Genomic DNA, 13,792 nt, shown 5'->3' on the forward strand with positions numbered 1-13,792 from the left:
TTGTAATTTTCAGCTTTATGGTGCTTAAGATTAGAGTTTTGTGTGTAGAGAGTAACAAAATCTTTCTTTCTTTTGCCAGATTGATGGACTCTTTCAATATCATTTGATTTAAGTGGAGGGGTGATTTTCAGTTTGTTGTTGCAAATATTAAAAAATTGTTCTTCTTCAAAACCATGGGAACTCTGTGAAATTTTAGTGAAAATCTTCTAGTATATTGTTCTAATTTATCAAGTTTGTTCTCTGTTTCATCAATTTTGTCATTGGTTGAATTGAGTTGCTGCCTTTTCCTTCTCCATATCATTTTCTTTTAAATTTTGATAGTCAATTTTGGAGCCCATGTCTTTTATTTTGGATGTTTGAGCTACAATTTGGTCTGTTAATGGTTTAAGTGTTGAGGACAAGAACTCTTTCAAGGTCGGGCCTAATGCTGCAACTATAGTTTGTAGTACTGTTTCCGTGCAGAGCGCTTACTGAACAGTTTCTGAAACATTAACACCAATGTCCGGACCGTTGATTTCCGACAACTAACTCAAATCAGGAAATGAGGATTTCCTTCTTATTGGGTTCGGCGAATTCACATGCCCACCAGCTACGTTATCCGAGGGACTTATTGTTTCTGTAATTGGTCTTTCGTTTCGAGTATCAGGTGCTTTTGAAGCCATTTTCTGTCACTGACAAAACATACAAGGCGCCAATTTAGAAGAATATTTTCAACGTAATGTTTGTGGATTTATTTGCAGATATTTGTACTGAAAATAGTCTATTGGCTACAGTTGCTCATTATGTACATATATTATACCATTTTATTCATATTCGTGTGATATCAAGGAAGCAGCAACACTTCTCCCCTCAAAAAATACGTTCAAGCCGCCATTTTTAATCGATCAGCCGCATGCAGTGTACATGAATGTTAAATAAGAAATCCCTCCCACACTTGTCTCATTCTGTTCCACGACATTGTCCTTGGAAGATATTAAGTGGAGTGTGGGTGTTTTTATATGAAGTGAACATTGGACACATGTGTAATGAACATCACTGAAGCGGATACAACACTATCACAGGCAGACAGTTTTAATTCAAGGTGCACTGAATAACCATTGTGAAACAAACCAAAGATTATGTTGTTGTTGTTTTTTTTTTATTAATTTGAGTAAATCATGCTTATTGTATTATTTTTATACAGTTGAAAGGAATTTTTCATTTGTTATGGAAAGTAGCGGACACAAACTCAGTGCATCAAACTTGACCTTGAGCAGTGACCTTGGCATTGAATATATGTAAATATTTGACCCGAGTTTCATGAAAATCGTTCAACGGCCATACAGAGAGTACACGAAAGTATACACAATGTGGGTAATGCACGTTGTCTCAATGCGATGAACATTATACTCAAGTTTCATGAAAATCCTTTGAGGGGTTTAGAAGATATTGAGCCGACATCAAATATATTGCTCGCATATTTAACCTTAAACAGTGACCTTGGCCTTAAACCTGCACACCTGTAATGTGGGTTATTCACTTTGTTTCTACTAGGTGAACTTTTAACCCGAGTTTCATAACGATATTTCAAGCGGACATATGAAGCGGACAGAAATCTATGGCCCGAATATTTGACCTTGAACTCTGACCTTGAGCCAGTTCGTATAGGATGTGGGTCTTGAGGTCGTCTCGAAACATCCGACGGACGGACGGACGGACGGAAAGACATTCGCGTGAAAACAATTTGTCTCCACTTGAATAACATGAGGGAGACCTTATTTGGTGTCTTCATAGTTCAGATTGATTTTTTAGTTTATAAGTATATCTAAACGATCCGAGTCCTTCATTGAGAGTACATTGCACTTTTGTACTTGGGATGATGGGTCCATACAAACATGTATTATAAGGTTGAGTGATGTAATAATGATCTAGTTGTTAAAAGGTCTGGCTCTTACAAATGGGCTTCACATTGTACCCTTAAACTACAGTTAGTTATTTTAACTCAGTTGTTAATACGTCAACATCTATAAAATAAGATGCCATGTATCACAATCGTACCGTTTCCTGAGTTAAGATAATTAAGTAGTAATAACAGTTATAAACAAAACATTGTTTTGGTATACTAAATCACTATAGATAAATGATTAAAACATTGTTATTTTTCTGTCCCACTAAGAGCCGATTGTTTCGCTCATCAAACCAAATTGCCCTAGGATCGACAGCAGAGCCTACTGTTCCTTTCACACGCTTTCCTTGTCTATCAACTTCCAGGATTGCGTGGGTGAAGCTGTCACATACAAACACACGGCCACCAGACCTGGACACACAAACACCGCTTGGTGACACAATCAATCTGGTACTGAGATTGTTGTAGGTCACGTAACGTTTGCTCTTCTCAAACGTAATTAAACTACTTGATTGAAAGTCCGTAACATAAAGCATTTCTCCATCTAGACTTAACGCAAGACCTCGCACAGTAAAGCCTCGAGGTGCAGTGTCGACAAATATATCATTAAGTACCTCTCCTGACGCCATAGAATATATGCTTACTATGCGAACATGGCCAACATACAACTTCTTATCGTGGTAGGCAATGCCCCTGCAATGGTTGTGCTTCGCTCTAATGACCTTTTTCTCACGAATTCGTCGACCACTCACTGACATCACGTAAATCTCCTGCCTGACCCTAGGTTGATACACCGTTATAGCCATTTCAGAATGTTCCACCGCGCAAACGTCCCATGGATGCTCGTAAAACAGGTAGTAAGAGACATAATTTAAATGTTGGTCAAACTGCTTAACTCTGAAGTTTTCCTGGTCAACAAGGATAAGGCTGCCTTCAGGTAACACGCATACACCTGTTATATGGCATGGGTTGACCTCAGGGTTTATTATCAAGTGTTCGTTTCCTTTCTTAGGTAATGGTGTCGGAGTTTTAATACTAGTACAAGCATTAGTAACTTCAGAGATCTTGTCGTCGTTGCCCATTTCACTAGATTGTCCCAATGAAGAAACGTCACTCGGTGTATTAACATCGCGAAGACTTGCCTGCTCTTGTTCCTGTACAAAAACATCATCCCTTCTCCTTTCGCGCACTGGAGGAATGTTCTTCTGTTTTGGGTATTGGCTGAAATATTGTAAAAATATAAACGATGAACAAACTGATCGTACAAACAATGGGCGTAACAGACCACCCACCAAATACAGGTTGAGTATTATATTTTCAAATAGGAAATATTTAAAAGTAGTAATTGTTTTTCCCCAAATACAATTGCGGTTTTATGTAACAAAATTACCCAAAACCAAAACCTCCGGAATAGTCTTGAGTTCCAGTCATTTGACCTTAGTGTACCATTTTACGAACACGTAATTTAAATGCTTTTATCATAATCTGTCCAGATTCTCATTTACACTTGGAAAGGGATACACGTATTAAGGTGAAGTGTTTTAGACTTCGGTCAAGCCATTATGGTATCAATATTATCCATAACAATTGGTGACAGTTTTCTGGAGTTTCTTGAAGATTATCTTCCTTTAACCTTTAGTTAAAAGGTACTTGTAATCAATGGTTTTTGATTTCAAAATATTTTAAACTCTTTGGAAATTACATTTGAATTTATACACCACATTTAAATATAATTTTTAATTAATACGGTCTACTTATTGTAGACATTGTTATCGGCCTAATACGTAGCACTTTCTTTTATGAAATCTTCTGCGTGGATGCAAATGCTGTTTAACAAATTGATATAAGAATATAAGTATCTATCATGTGTTTCCGGTATGGATTGAAAAATCCGACCTGAGGGCACGTGCGTAAGCCGGTAACGAGGCTTGCCGAGTTACCGGCCACGCAGCGTGCCCGAGGGTCGGATTTTTCGATTCGGACCGGAAAAACATGATTGATAATTTTTCTTGCATATCTAAATTTATCAATTTGTGGAAAAAATGAAGCTGAAAACGATCTGTTGTACAATAACACCAAAAAGCGCGTGCGACGTTGTATACTGACGTCATAGAGCGCAGTAACTAAAAATAGCGTTTTTTACGATTATGTATTTTCAATTTTAATTAAAAGTCTTTCAAACATACATATTTGATTGCGCTTTATTGAAAAGGCATAATTCATTTTTCATAAACCATACAATAAATGAAATAAGAAGTGGGGTATGTAAGATGGGTTTTTCCAGCACTGGTCACATGACCGGAAACACACGTCCGGTATGCAAGAATAATGAGGCCACGATTAAGACACTATAACCATTTTTAAAAGGAATTAGGAAGTATTTACGTCAGTACCAATAAACTGTACCCAATAAACTAGTAAATTGCACAAGCACATAATGAACCAGCGAATCGTGGGTGTAACCATTATTGAACCCGAATCACGCTTATGATTTGAAGCGATCTTTTATGTATTGACTTAATTATTACTTCATTTAACAGCTCGATCATGACTGCATTTTAGGTGGGGATGGTTGTTCAATAGACTTTCATGAAATTAAACTTTGAACAAATATTTATGATGACAATAAACCGATAAAAGAACATCGGATTACATCTATATGAATTTGCCGATCATAAAAAATGAACTTAAGTAGTCACATTTTATAGGTTCAATGAAGTTTACTTCATGTTTTACAGTATTAATAATTTTAAGTACTATATGATAAATGGAGTTTCTTGTTGAATTCTATATTAAAAATAAATCTCCACTTTTATCATGTTATATATGAATTCATTTCTATATATTTTCACCTCAACTTCTATTCCTTAAATAACTTCCCTTTCGGCAATTGCGTTTATCAATCGATGAACGCATCATCTTCGGATAAGTTCAGATCGCATTTATCGCATAACTATATACATGAAAAATATTGATCTTGATATTGTTTGTATTGTGTCAGCAGTTCCCGTAAAATATAAGCCAACATTTGAGAAAGTGTTAGTTATATATTTTAAACGTATTGTTGCCATTAGTGTTTCAATATTACGTTTAAAAGTGATTAAGTGGTTGATCTTTTCCCGCGTTATTATGACGTCATTTGAAAAATGTTTCCGGTTACAGTCAGGTCGCTCTGTTTACAAAATGGGTAAGAAAGGATTACTGAAATGTTTTCTTAAATGAAATATTTTTTAAACAATTATTGAATGAAATAATGAACAATTGGTGTAAATATAAGTAATGAATTACGGTGTTGGTGTCATTATCGGGGATATGAACGCAATTGGGCTGGTCAAAGTTGGTCCTTCGGACTCGACCCACTTTGACCAGCCCAATTGCGTCCATACCCTGATAATGACATCCGATGAACGCAACATCTTCGGATATGTTCGGATCGTGAATCACCGCATATACATGGAAATTGTTTATCTTGTCATTTTTTGTATCGAGTCAGCAGGTCCCGTAAAAAATAAAAATATATTTTAGAAAGTGTTAATCTATGATATGTTCAATGTATTATTTCCATTTGTGTTTCAATTTTACGTTTAAATGTGATTTAAACTGGTTTATTATTTCTTGCGTTATTTTAACGTCATTTGATAAACTGTTTCGCGATTTCGGAAATGATTCCCGATCCGAGCATATCCGAAGATGTTGCGTTCATCGGATGATAACCGCAATTGCCGAAAGGCAGTTCATTTAAGGAATGGAAGTTGGGGTGTTTTGGAAGTCTTGACCCTTATACTGTGTCTAGACAGGGCTTATACTCGGATTTAGACTACTGGGTTTGTCCCTGTATTTTTATTGTATAACCAAGAACTTTCCAAAATATTATTTCGACCACTATATATATATATATATATATATATATATATATATATATGGACACATCAGTGCACTAAGAGTTATGAAAAGAAATACTTGAGATGAAAATCTGACAAATCATCTACTTACTCTTCTGATTGTATACATTGGTTTTGGAAATAGAATATATACGCTTTCTAAGTAAACAATACATATTAGTACTTGTTTGTATAATAAAACCGCCCATCGATTTATTCTTAATAACATAAGTTTAACAATGTATGTGTTTGCTTACGATTCCACCCATTTCAATATATACTAGTTCATACTGTAAATATCGGTATGATTTATGTATAGTATGTTAATATAATAAGTTAAAGCTAAATTATGTACCTGTCCTTGTAAATATTGACTTCTTTATAATGTTTACAATGGATTACACGGTTGATTGTTCGTTTGTCAGAGGGCGGTTTGACGTCGCAGTTCTCGTTTAACCACTGACACGTCTTTTCCTTTGATTCCATCGTGCCCATTTTGAATAAATTACTCGCACTAGACGTATTATCTTCGGTGTCGTAGGATCCATGCCTACGTCTACGCTGAGTTCTGCTTGCGTGGTTTTGGTGTCGTTGCACTTCTTTTCTCCTTGTACTGTGCACTTTGTCTGTTGGCGTTGAAATGTAACTACCATAAGACGTTTGATCAGTGTCGGTAATCTCTGGTCCCCAAAGATGCTGTTGGCTTTCGTTTTGAACCCTGTGGTCTTTGTGGAGTTTCTTATGAAGGGAAATGCATTCATCACAATAATTTTGACCACATTTTCCACAATAGTGCGTAGCCTTTCCTTTCTTGTGTTCTGGACAAATGGAACATTCGTACTCAACGTCGGCACCTTGATAACTCAACGCTCCGTTAACAGCGACATAACCACTGGCAGAACTGCCTGTCGACATGTTAAGCCTAAATACTATTATCAACAAGACATAACCAAACGGCAACTTAAACGGTTTCTATTTTCTAAACTTCGATAACTAGTATTTACCGATTTGACCTGTAAGATAAGGTTCAGCTAAAATTTAGCATAAGGGGTGTGTTAAAAGTAACTTAGATATAAGAACTTAGGAGATGTGATTATGAATGATATCACATTTTAGATTAATACTAAGAATATAATCAGAGGTATTTAAAGAAGGGTATACAAAGAATTTCTATTTAGGCATTTCGATTATCTGACATTGTTAAACTTCAGTAATTCATAGTTATTTTATGCTAGATAGTTGGTAGGAGTGACCCCTTTGATAAATCTGAAGAAAAAAATAATATTTTAGGTCGAATTTCACTAAATTTTGTACAGGTCAAATCACACCAAAGCAGGAGTTCATTCCCATCAAATCACTGTGGTTTGCAGAGATTCGAAGGCAATCTATGTGCTCATGGCTAATGATAACAGAATCAAATCCAGGGACAGGGCGGTGTTTAGAATAGGAAAGCACAACATATTCCGGTTTGATTCAACAGACAGCCGGATATCCTGAAAGTTCTTTGCAAGAGCAGCGCAACATGGCAAAACGTGCGCGGTTTTTCCCAGCCGAAAAATAACTCAAGATGAACTAAGATGTTGCATTTAATGGTCTCGGACTAAGGGTGCTTGAGTAGGACGAGGTCCTGGTCCAAATCAAGACGAACATTTTCAGAAAACCAGCTTCTGATTCGTCGAGCTTACACATTTGGTAAATCCTGATATTCAAAACATGAACACTTATTTATTACCATTTGTTGATTGTATAAAGGCTTCGGACAGTATAACAAACAAAACATTGCTGAGAAAACATTTAAGCAACTGTAGTAATGGTCTGTTTCTCAAAGCAGGCTCAAGCATTATTGAAGTAACATTGTTCGCGGGCTTGGATATTATAAGTGACGTCGGCCGAGGCAAACATCTTTCTCCAAATATTATCTTGGTTTATAAACCCATACCTAGTTTTTTTATATATATTGTATGTATGTACTGTGCTGTTTGTGGAGTTTTGTGCTGTTCTTCCTTGTTTCTTTTTTGTGATTTTTTGTTTTTGTGTTCTATGTCTTTGGCGTTTACCCAGTGCCATTAAACTGGGTTTATGTTTTAACTTTTTGCTACTGAGCTTGTTTCTGTAGTTTTTCACATAAGTTATGTTAGTAATCTATAGTTATCTCAGAGATATACAGGACAAGAAGCTTTATCTGAAAAACATACTTGATATATCAGCATGGTGTTGATGATTGAGAGTACAAGTTCTTAAAGCTACAATACTTTACTATGCTGACGACACTGTTATGTTTGCGGAATGTCAGTCTAAAATGCAATCAGCCTAAAACATTCCTTTATGGCATACATCTCTGTATATCTCTGAACATATAAAAACGAAGTTTTATTTTTCTTTTGGTAATTTAGTAATCAATACATTTGAAAAGCAGCTAAAAACAATCATAATGCATGTCGCTTTGAAACTGAAATTATTATAATATATTTTACTTAATATTAAATAATCGCATGAGAAACCCTCACTAACAGGAAGTTTTATTTATATACATATCTATATATATCGTCAATCTAGTAAGTCGAGATCCATGTTCGATTTTCACTATTAATATCTTTAAATTAAATAAACATTCATCTTGAAAGTTATAAATGAGCCGATGCTATTTTTAAGTTCCATATCTTCAACCAACTTAATTTGTAGTTCATCTTTCACAGAGATTAAGACGCCAACATTTTGATTTGAAAACATTTCAGTGCAATTCAGAAAAGGTCAGAAAATTTATAAAATGACAAAATGAAATTGTTAAATGTATTTAAAGGCGTAGATGACGCGATCTTGTCTCGAAACATCCGACGGACGGACGGACGGACGGACATTCGCACTAAAGTAATGTCTCCAGCTGCATAGCATGGGGGAGACATTATTTGGTGTCTTTATAGTTCAGGGTAGTTTTTGGTTTATTTAACTATTTAAAAATACTATTATTACCTGGCATCAATTCTACTCCAAGTATACCTACAATCTAATGAATAATAACTTAACGATCAGAGTCCTTCATTAAGATTACATTGCACTTTTGTACTCTAACAGATATACCATTTTTACATATTTTTTTTTATTTTTTGCCTTGAAAAGAGCAATTTTTTGCGTAAATATCTGCAAACCAATCATATTAGATAGCTGACAAAATATCAGATCGTAGATTTTCATATTTCAGTTTGAAAATTAATGTTTTATGGCTTAAACCGTTAATAACTGTTTAAGAAAAATGCATAAAACCTCAATTTTTGAACTTAAATATAAAAATCTGCGATCTATTTTTTTGTCAGCAGTCTTATATAACTGGGTTCCATAGATGTTCGCAAAACTTGGCTCGTTCCAAGACAAAAATAAAAAGGTGGCAAAACGTTCAATCTGTGAAAGTGCAGCTTTAAAAGGTCTGTCTCTTACACATGGTCGTCAAATGGGGGCCTTAAACTACAGTTACTAGTAGTTATTTTAACGCAGTTGTTAATACATCAACATCTGTAAAACAAGATGTCATGTATCACAATCGGACCATTTCCCGAGTTAAAATAATTAAGAAGTTATAACAGTTATAAACAAAACATTGTTTTGGTATAATAAATCACTGTAGAGAAATGATTAAAACATTGTCCTTCTTCTGTCCCACTAAGAGCCGATTGTTTCGCTCATCAAACCAAATTGCCCTAGGATCGACAGCAGAGCCTACTGTTCCTAACACATGCTTTCCTTGTCTATCAACTTCCAGGATAGCGTGGGTGTAGCTGTCACATACAAACACGCGGTCACCTGACCTGGACACACAAACACCACTTGGTGACACAATTAATTCAGTACTGAGATTTGTGTAAGTTATGTAACGTTTGCTAGCTTCAAACGTAATTAAACTACTTGATTGAAAGTCCGTAATATAGAGCATTTCCCCATCCGGACCTAATGCTTAACCTCGCACAGTGAATTCTCGAATTGCAGTGTCGACAAATATATCATTAAGTACCTCTCCAGACGCTATAGAATATATGCTTACCATGCGAATATGGCCAACATACAACTTCTTATCGTGGTAGGCAATGCCCCTGCAATGGTCGTGCTTCGTCCGTATGACCTTTTTCTCGACCACTCACTGACATGACGTGAATCTCCTGCCTGACGTTAGATTGGAACACCCCTATAGCCATGTCAGAATGTTCCACCGGGCAAACGTCCCAGGGATGCTCGAAAACTTTATGGTAAGAGACATAATTCAAATGTGGATCAAACTGCTTAACTCTGAAGTTTTCCTGGTCAACAATGGTAAGGCTGCCTTCAGGCAACATGCATATACCAGTTATATGGCAAGGGATTACCTCGGGTACAAATACCACATTTTTTTGCCATATTTTGTGTAATGGTTTCTGAGATGTAATACTATCACTATCGTCTGTGACTTCGGCGATCTTGTCGTAGTTGTCACTTTGGGTTGTCTGTGTAAATGAAGAAACGTTGCTCAGTGTATTAAAATCGCGAAGACATGCTTGATATTGTTCCTGTACAAAATCAGTATCCTCCCTCCGTTCGAACAATGTAGGAAGATGTGTCTCTTTTCTCCTGTTTTTGGTATTGGCTGAAATATTTTGAAAATATAAACGATAAGCAAAAAGGTCGTACAAAAGACCGGCGTAACAAACTATCAAATCTATACAGTTTGATTTTTTTTTTCAAAAAGGAAATATATTTAAAAGTTATAACTGTGTTTTCAATACGTGTGAGTTAGCTTATAAAGTAATAGTACATGCTATACATGTAGTATTTTTAGTGGTATTTCTTTACCTTTTAGTCACATTTATGATATTGACGATTTAATTCATGTGGATTAATAGACATATACATTTATGAAAAGTTTATCAATTAATAGTGTAATTTCTTTAAAACTATATCATCCTACAGATTTATGAAAATAATATGCAAAAGCGTGATTTAATGGGTTAAAATCAAAGGTTGCTTATGGATTCAGTAAATTATAAAAACGACCAAGTCGTAGCATTGGCATGAATTAAGGTAACTTTAACCAAAATAAAGCATGTGTATTCTATTGATTGCTTAAAAAGGTCATTGAAATGATTCATAATAGAGGGTGTCCGATGTCCTTTTCGCATGGAGATAAGTCAAAGGCTTGAAAGAACCTATCGATATTCTGATGAATGTATTTATTGATAAAGTTATCTATGCTCGCGTGTACTGTGTTTTTTGTTCGTTTGAGCCTCTCCTTCAGTGCCGTTTTGGCCATATAAATGTTCCTCAAAACAAATATTATACCTGAATTTGACTACTTGGCTTGTCCTCTGGTTTTTATTGTATTCATAAAAACTGTTCTTATATGAAGTCAAAGGAGCTATCATTTACTTTTCATTATTCTTATTTAAATCTACCGGCTTGTGACCACTTACAGCCATGTAAACAAATTGAAATAAAAACCTGACATTAACCAGTACCTGCCCATTTGAATATGGAGTTCGGTGTTTTTTTCACAGTTGATAACGCGGTTGCCTCTTTGTTTGTCAGGGGGCGGATTGGCTTCGAAGTCTCCTGTAACCATTGACCCGTCTTGTCCATTGGTTCCATAGTGCCTATTTTTGGTATATTACTTTCAAAAGCCGTATTCTTGGTGTCGTTTGATCTCGGTCTAGGTCTACGCCGATATTTGTTTTGGTATTGGTATCGTTTTACTTCTTCTCCCCTTTTATTATATTTGGCATCTGTTGACGTAGTCTTGTTACTACCATAGGAAGTTTGATCGGTGTCGAAAATTTCTGCCCCCCCCCCCCCCCCCCAATATGTTGATGGCTATCGTTTTGAACGTTGTGGTCCTTGTGAAGTCTTTTATGAAGAGAAAGACACTTGTCACAATAATTCTATCCACACTTTTTACAATAGTACGAAGCCTTTACTTTCTTGTTATTAGGGCAAACGGAACATTCGTATTCAATGACTGCACCTTGGTAACGCGACGCTCCGCCTACACTTATATAACCACTGGAAGAGCTACCTGTCGACATTTTTGTCCTTATTATTAATGACACATATCCAAACGGCAAATTCAAACAGTTTTCCAATCCTACAGATCGAATATTGAACTATTTGTTGGTTACGGTTCAGTTAAAATGAGGGATGTGCTAAAGGTTACTAAATTATTACTCATTACGAGATGCGGTTTTGAATAAAATTACATTTTAGATACTGAGAATGGCAGCAGAGGTAAAAAAGTGCTCAAAGCTATATTACCCGACATGTTTTCAGGTAAAAGCTTTGCGGAATAGGACAAAACATCGGGACTGAATGAAAGAAGATTAAATAAGACAAAACGAGTCATTAAACAGTCAGACAAGCAACATGATACAGACGTACAGTACTTGACATTTATTTTGAACGTTAACAAATGAGGTTGAAAGCTAATTTCTTAACAAATAACGTGTCTAAACCGTACAATTCTTTTGCATATGGATGTTTCCAATTATGAAAACTAGCAAGTATAGAGATATGCTTTTTCAAAAAATATTGCACCAAGTTTTAAATTTTTATCAAGGAATCGCCATAATGCAAAACCGGGTTTAATTAAATATATTGACCGTGACACGAAAAATTACACGATCTTATTTACATCCTTTCAAACATATTTAGTTGTGTTATATTCACAAACAGAATGCTGCAAAGCTATATATTGGTCCTACTAAACTTCGCCTAAATTTATGAACCAGCCGGGCATCCTAGCTAAAAGTTCATTTCAAAAGAAAAGAAAGGTGGCAAAATATTCTTGGTTTCCCAACTACTCATGATCAACTTATGTTGACTTTGATCATCTCGGATTGAGTGCGCTTCAGGTCCTGGTCCAAATCCAGAACGTAAATTTCCATAAACTTTAGATTATTGTCAATAAGTTGTTGACAATCCTGGTACTGAAATTAGGGTCACTCATCCTACTATGACACCATGAGCAATGAATAGTGGGTTTATGGATATTGATTAACAACCAGACATCCCTTAAGCCAGTCCTTTAACAACTTTTTTTCATATACATGTATAATGACTTAATGTACAAAATATAAACTGTACAACAGGAACACCCGTTGTTTTCTGTCCTGCCCAGTGCAACAACTACTAACAATTTACTGTACGGCAACGAGCATCCCCCTTCGTAAGAAACCAAACTTCTCTTCACACTAGTCGGTTCAACTTGTAGTGTTCTGCGGAATCCGGGATATATCTTTGTTTACAGGCTGCCGGCCAATATATGTGGCATCACTTCTTTTTTATGTTTATCACCTCACTTAATACGCATTTTGCCTTGACTTAAACTTTATTACACCATTCAAACACGTTTTAAGGGTCATCTAGTTTTATAGCTTATACGTCCTCATTGGTGAGAAAAGGTTTACGGAATGTTATACAAATTATTTTCAAATGTTGTTTTAGAAGGTGGAGGTTATATGGGAAATGTGTTCGCATTATTAAAATGATTGAGCGGATTCTAAACTTACTATTACCCTGACTGACCCTTACCCTATAACCCTTTATATTATTTCAAAATCGAATCCCCTAAATACTCGATTACGCTTCCCTACGGTGTTAAAGGGACTCGCTCGTGGTATTGAACAAAAAATAGTTTTTCCTATAATGCATCTTAAAACAGTGATCATCATCATTTTACTGGTTTCAAAAAAGTTTCATCCGGTAAGTCGTGGTTTTATTCTGGGTATAATTTCGAATATGTGGAATACTGTTGATATAGTCTAGATGTTACATGAAGGAACTTTTGATAATATGTTCTAGTAGCATACTAAAGACTGAAGACAGTAAGAAGTGAATGTAGTTGGCTGCCTTATGAGGCAGGAATATTGCACGATTTTCCCACATAAACCTGTGAGATATTAATATGCGGCATCGTTGCATGAGGAAGTTGAGCTTGATCCCAGATGTAATTCGCCTTTTTAATTTTTCTTATTGAATACTGAGTTTCTATTGTTTTATACCAGATATTGAACCG

The 13,792-nt window shown here is 35.6% G+C and overlaps 2 protein-coding genes across 2 annotated transcripts; both read right to left on the reverse strand.

Annotated features, from left to right (window-relative positions):
• Positions 1–696: 696 nt before the first annotated feature.
• Positions 697–6,731, reverse strand: LOC128209395 (uncharacterized). Its single transcript, XM_052913416.1, has 2 exons — positions 6,122–6,731; positions 697–3,106 (listed from the first exon to the last, which is right to left on the reverse strand). The coding sequence occupies exons 1-2, from the start codon at positions 6,679–6,681 to the stop codon at positions 2,110–2,112; spliced, it is 1,557 nt and encodes a 518-aa protein (XP_052769376.1). The 5' UTR covers positions 6,682–6,731; the 3' UTR covers positions 697–2,109.
• A 2,645-nt stretch (positions 6,732–9,376) lies between these two features.
• On the reverse strand, positions 9,377–11,373 carry LOC128208558 (uncharacterized). The gene is made up of 3 exons (XM_052912116.1): positions 11,244–11,373; positions 9,901–10,375; positions 9,377–9,566 (listed from the first exon to the last, which is right to left on the reverse strand). Exons 1-3 carry the CDS (start codon positions 11,371–11,373, stop codon positions 9,377–9,379), a joined length of 795 nt encoding a protein of 264 aa, XP_052768076.1.
• Between the last annotated feature and the right edge of the window lie 2,419 nt (positions 11,374–13,792).

This window comes from Mya arenaria, chromosome 11, assembly GCF_026914265.1.
Source record: "Mya arenaria isolate MELC-2E11 chromosome 11, ASM2691426v1".
Taxonomy (NCBI): Eukaryota; Metazoa; Mollusca; class Bivalvia; order Myida; family Myidae; genus Mya; species Mya arenaria.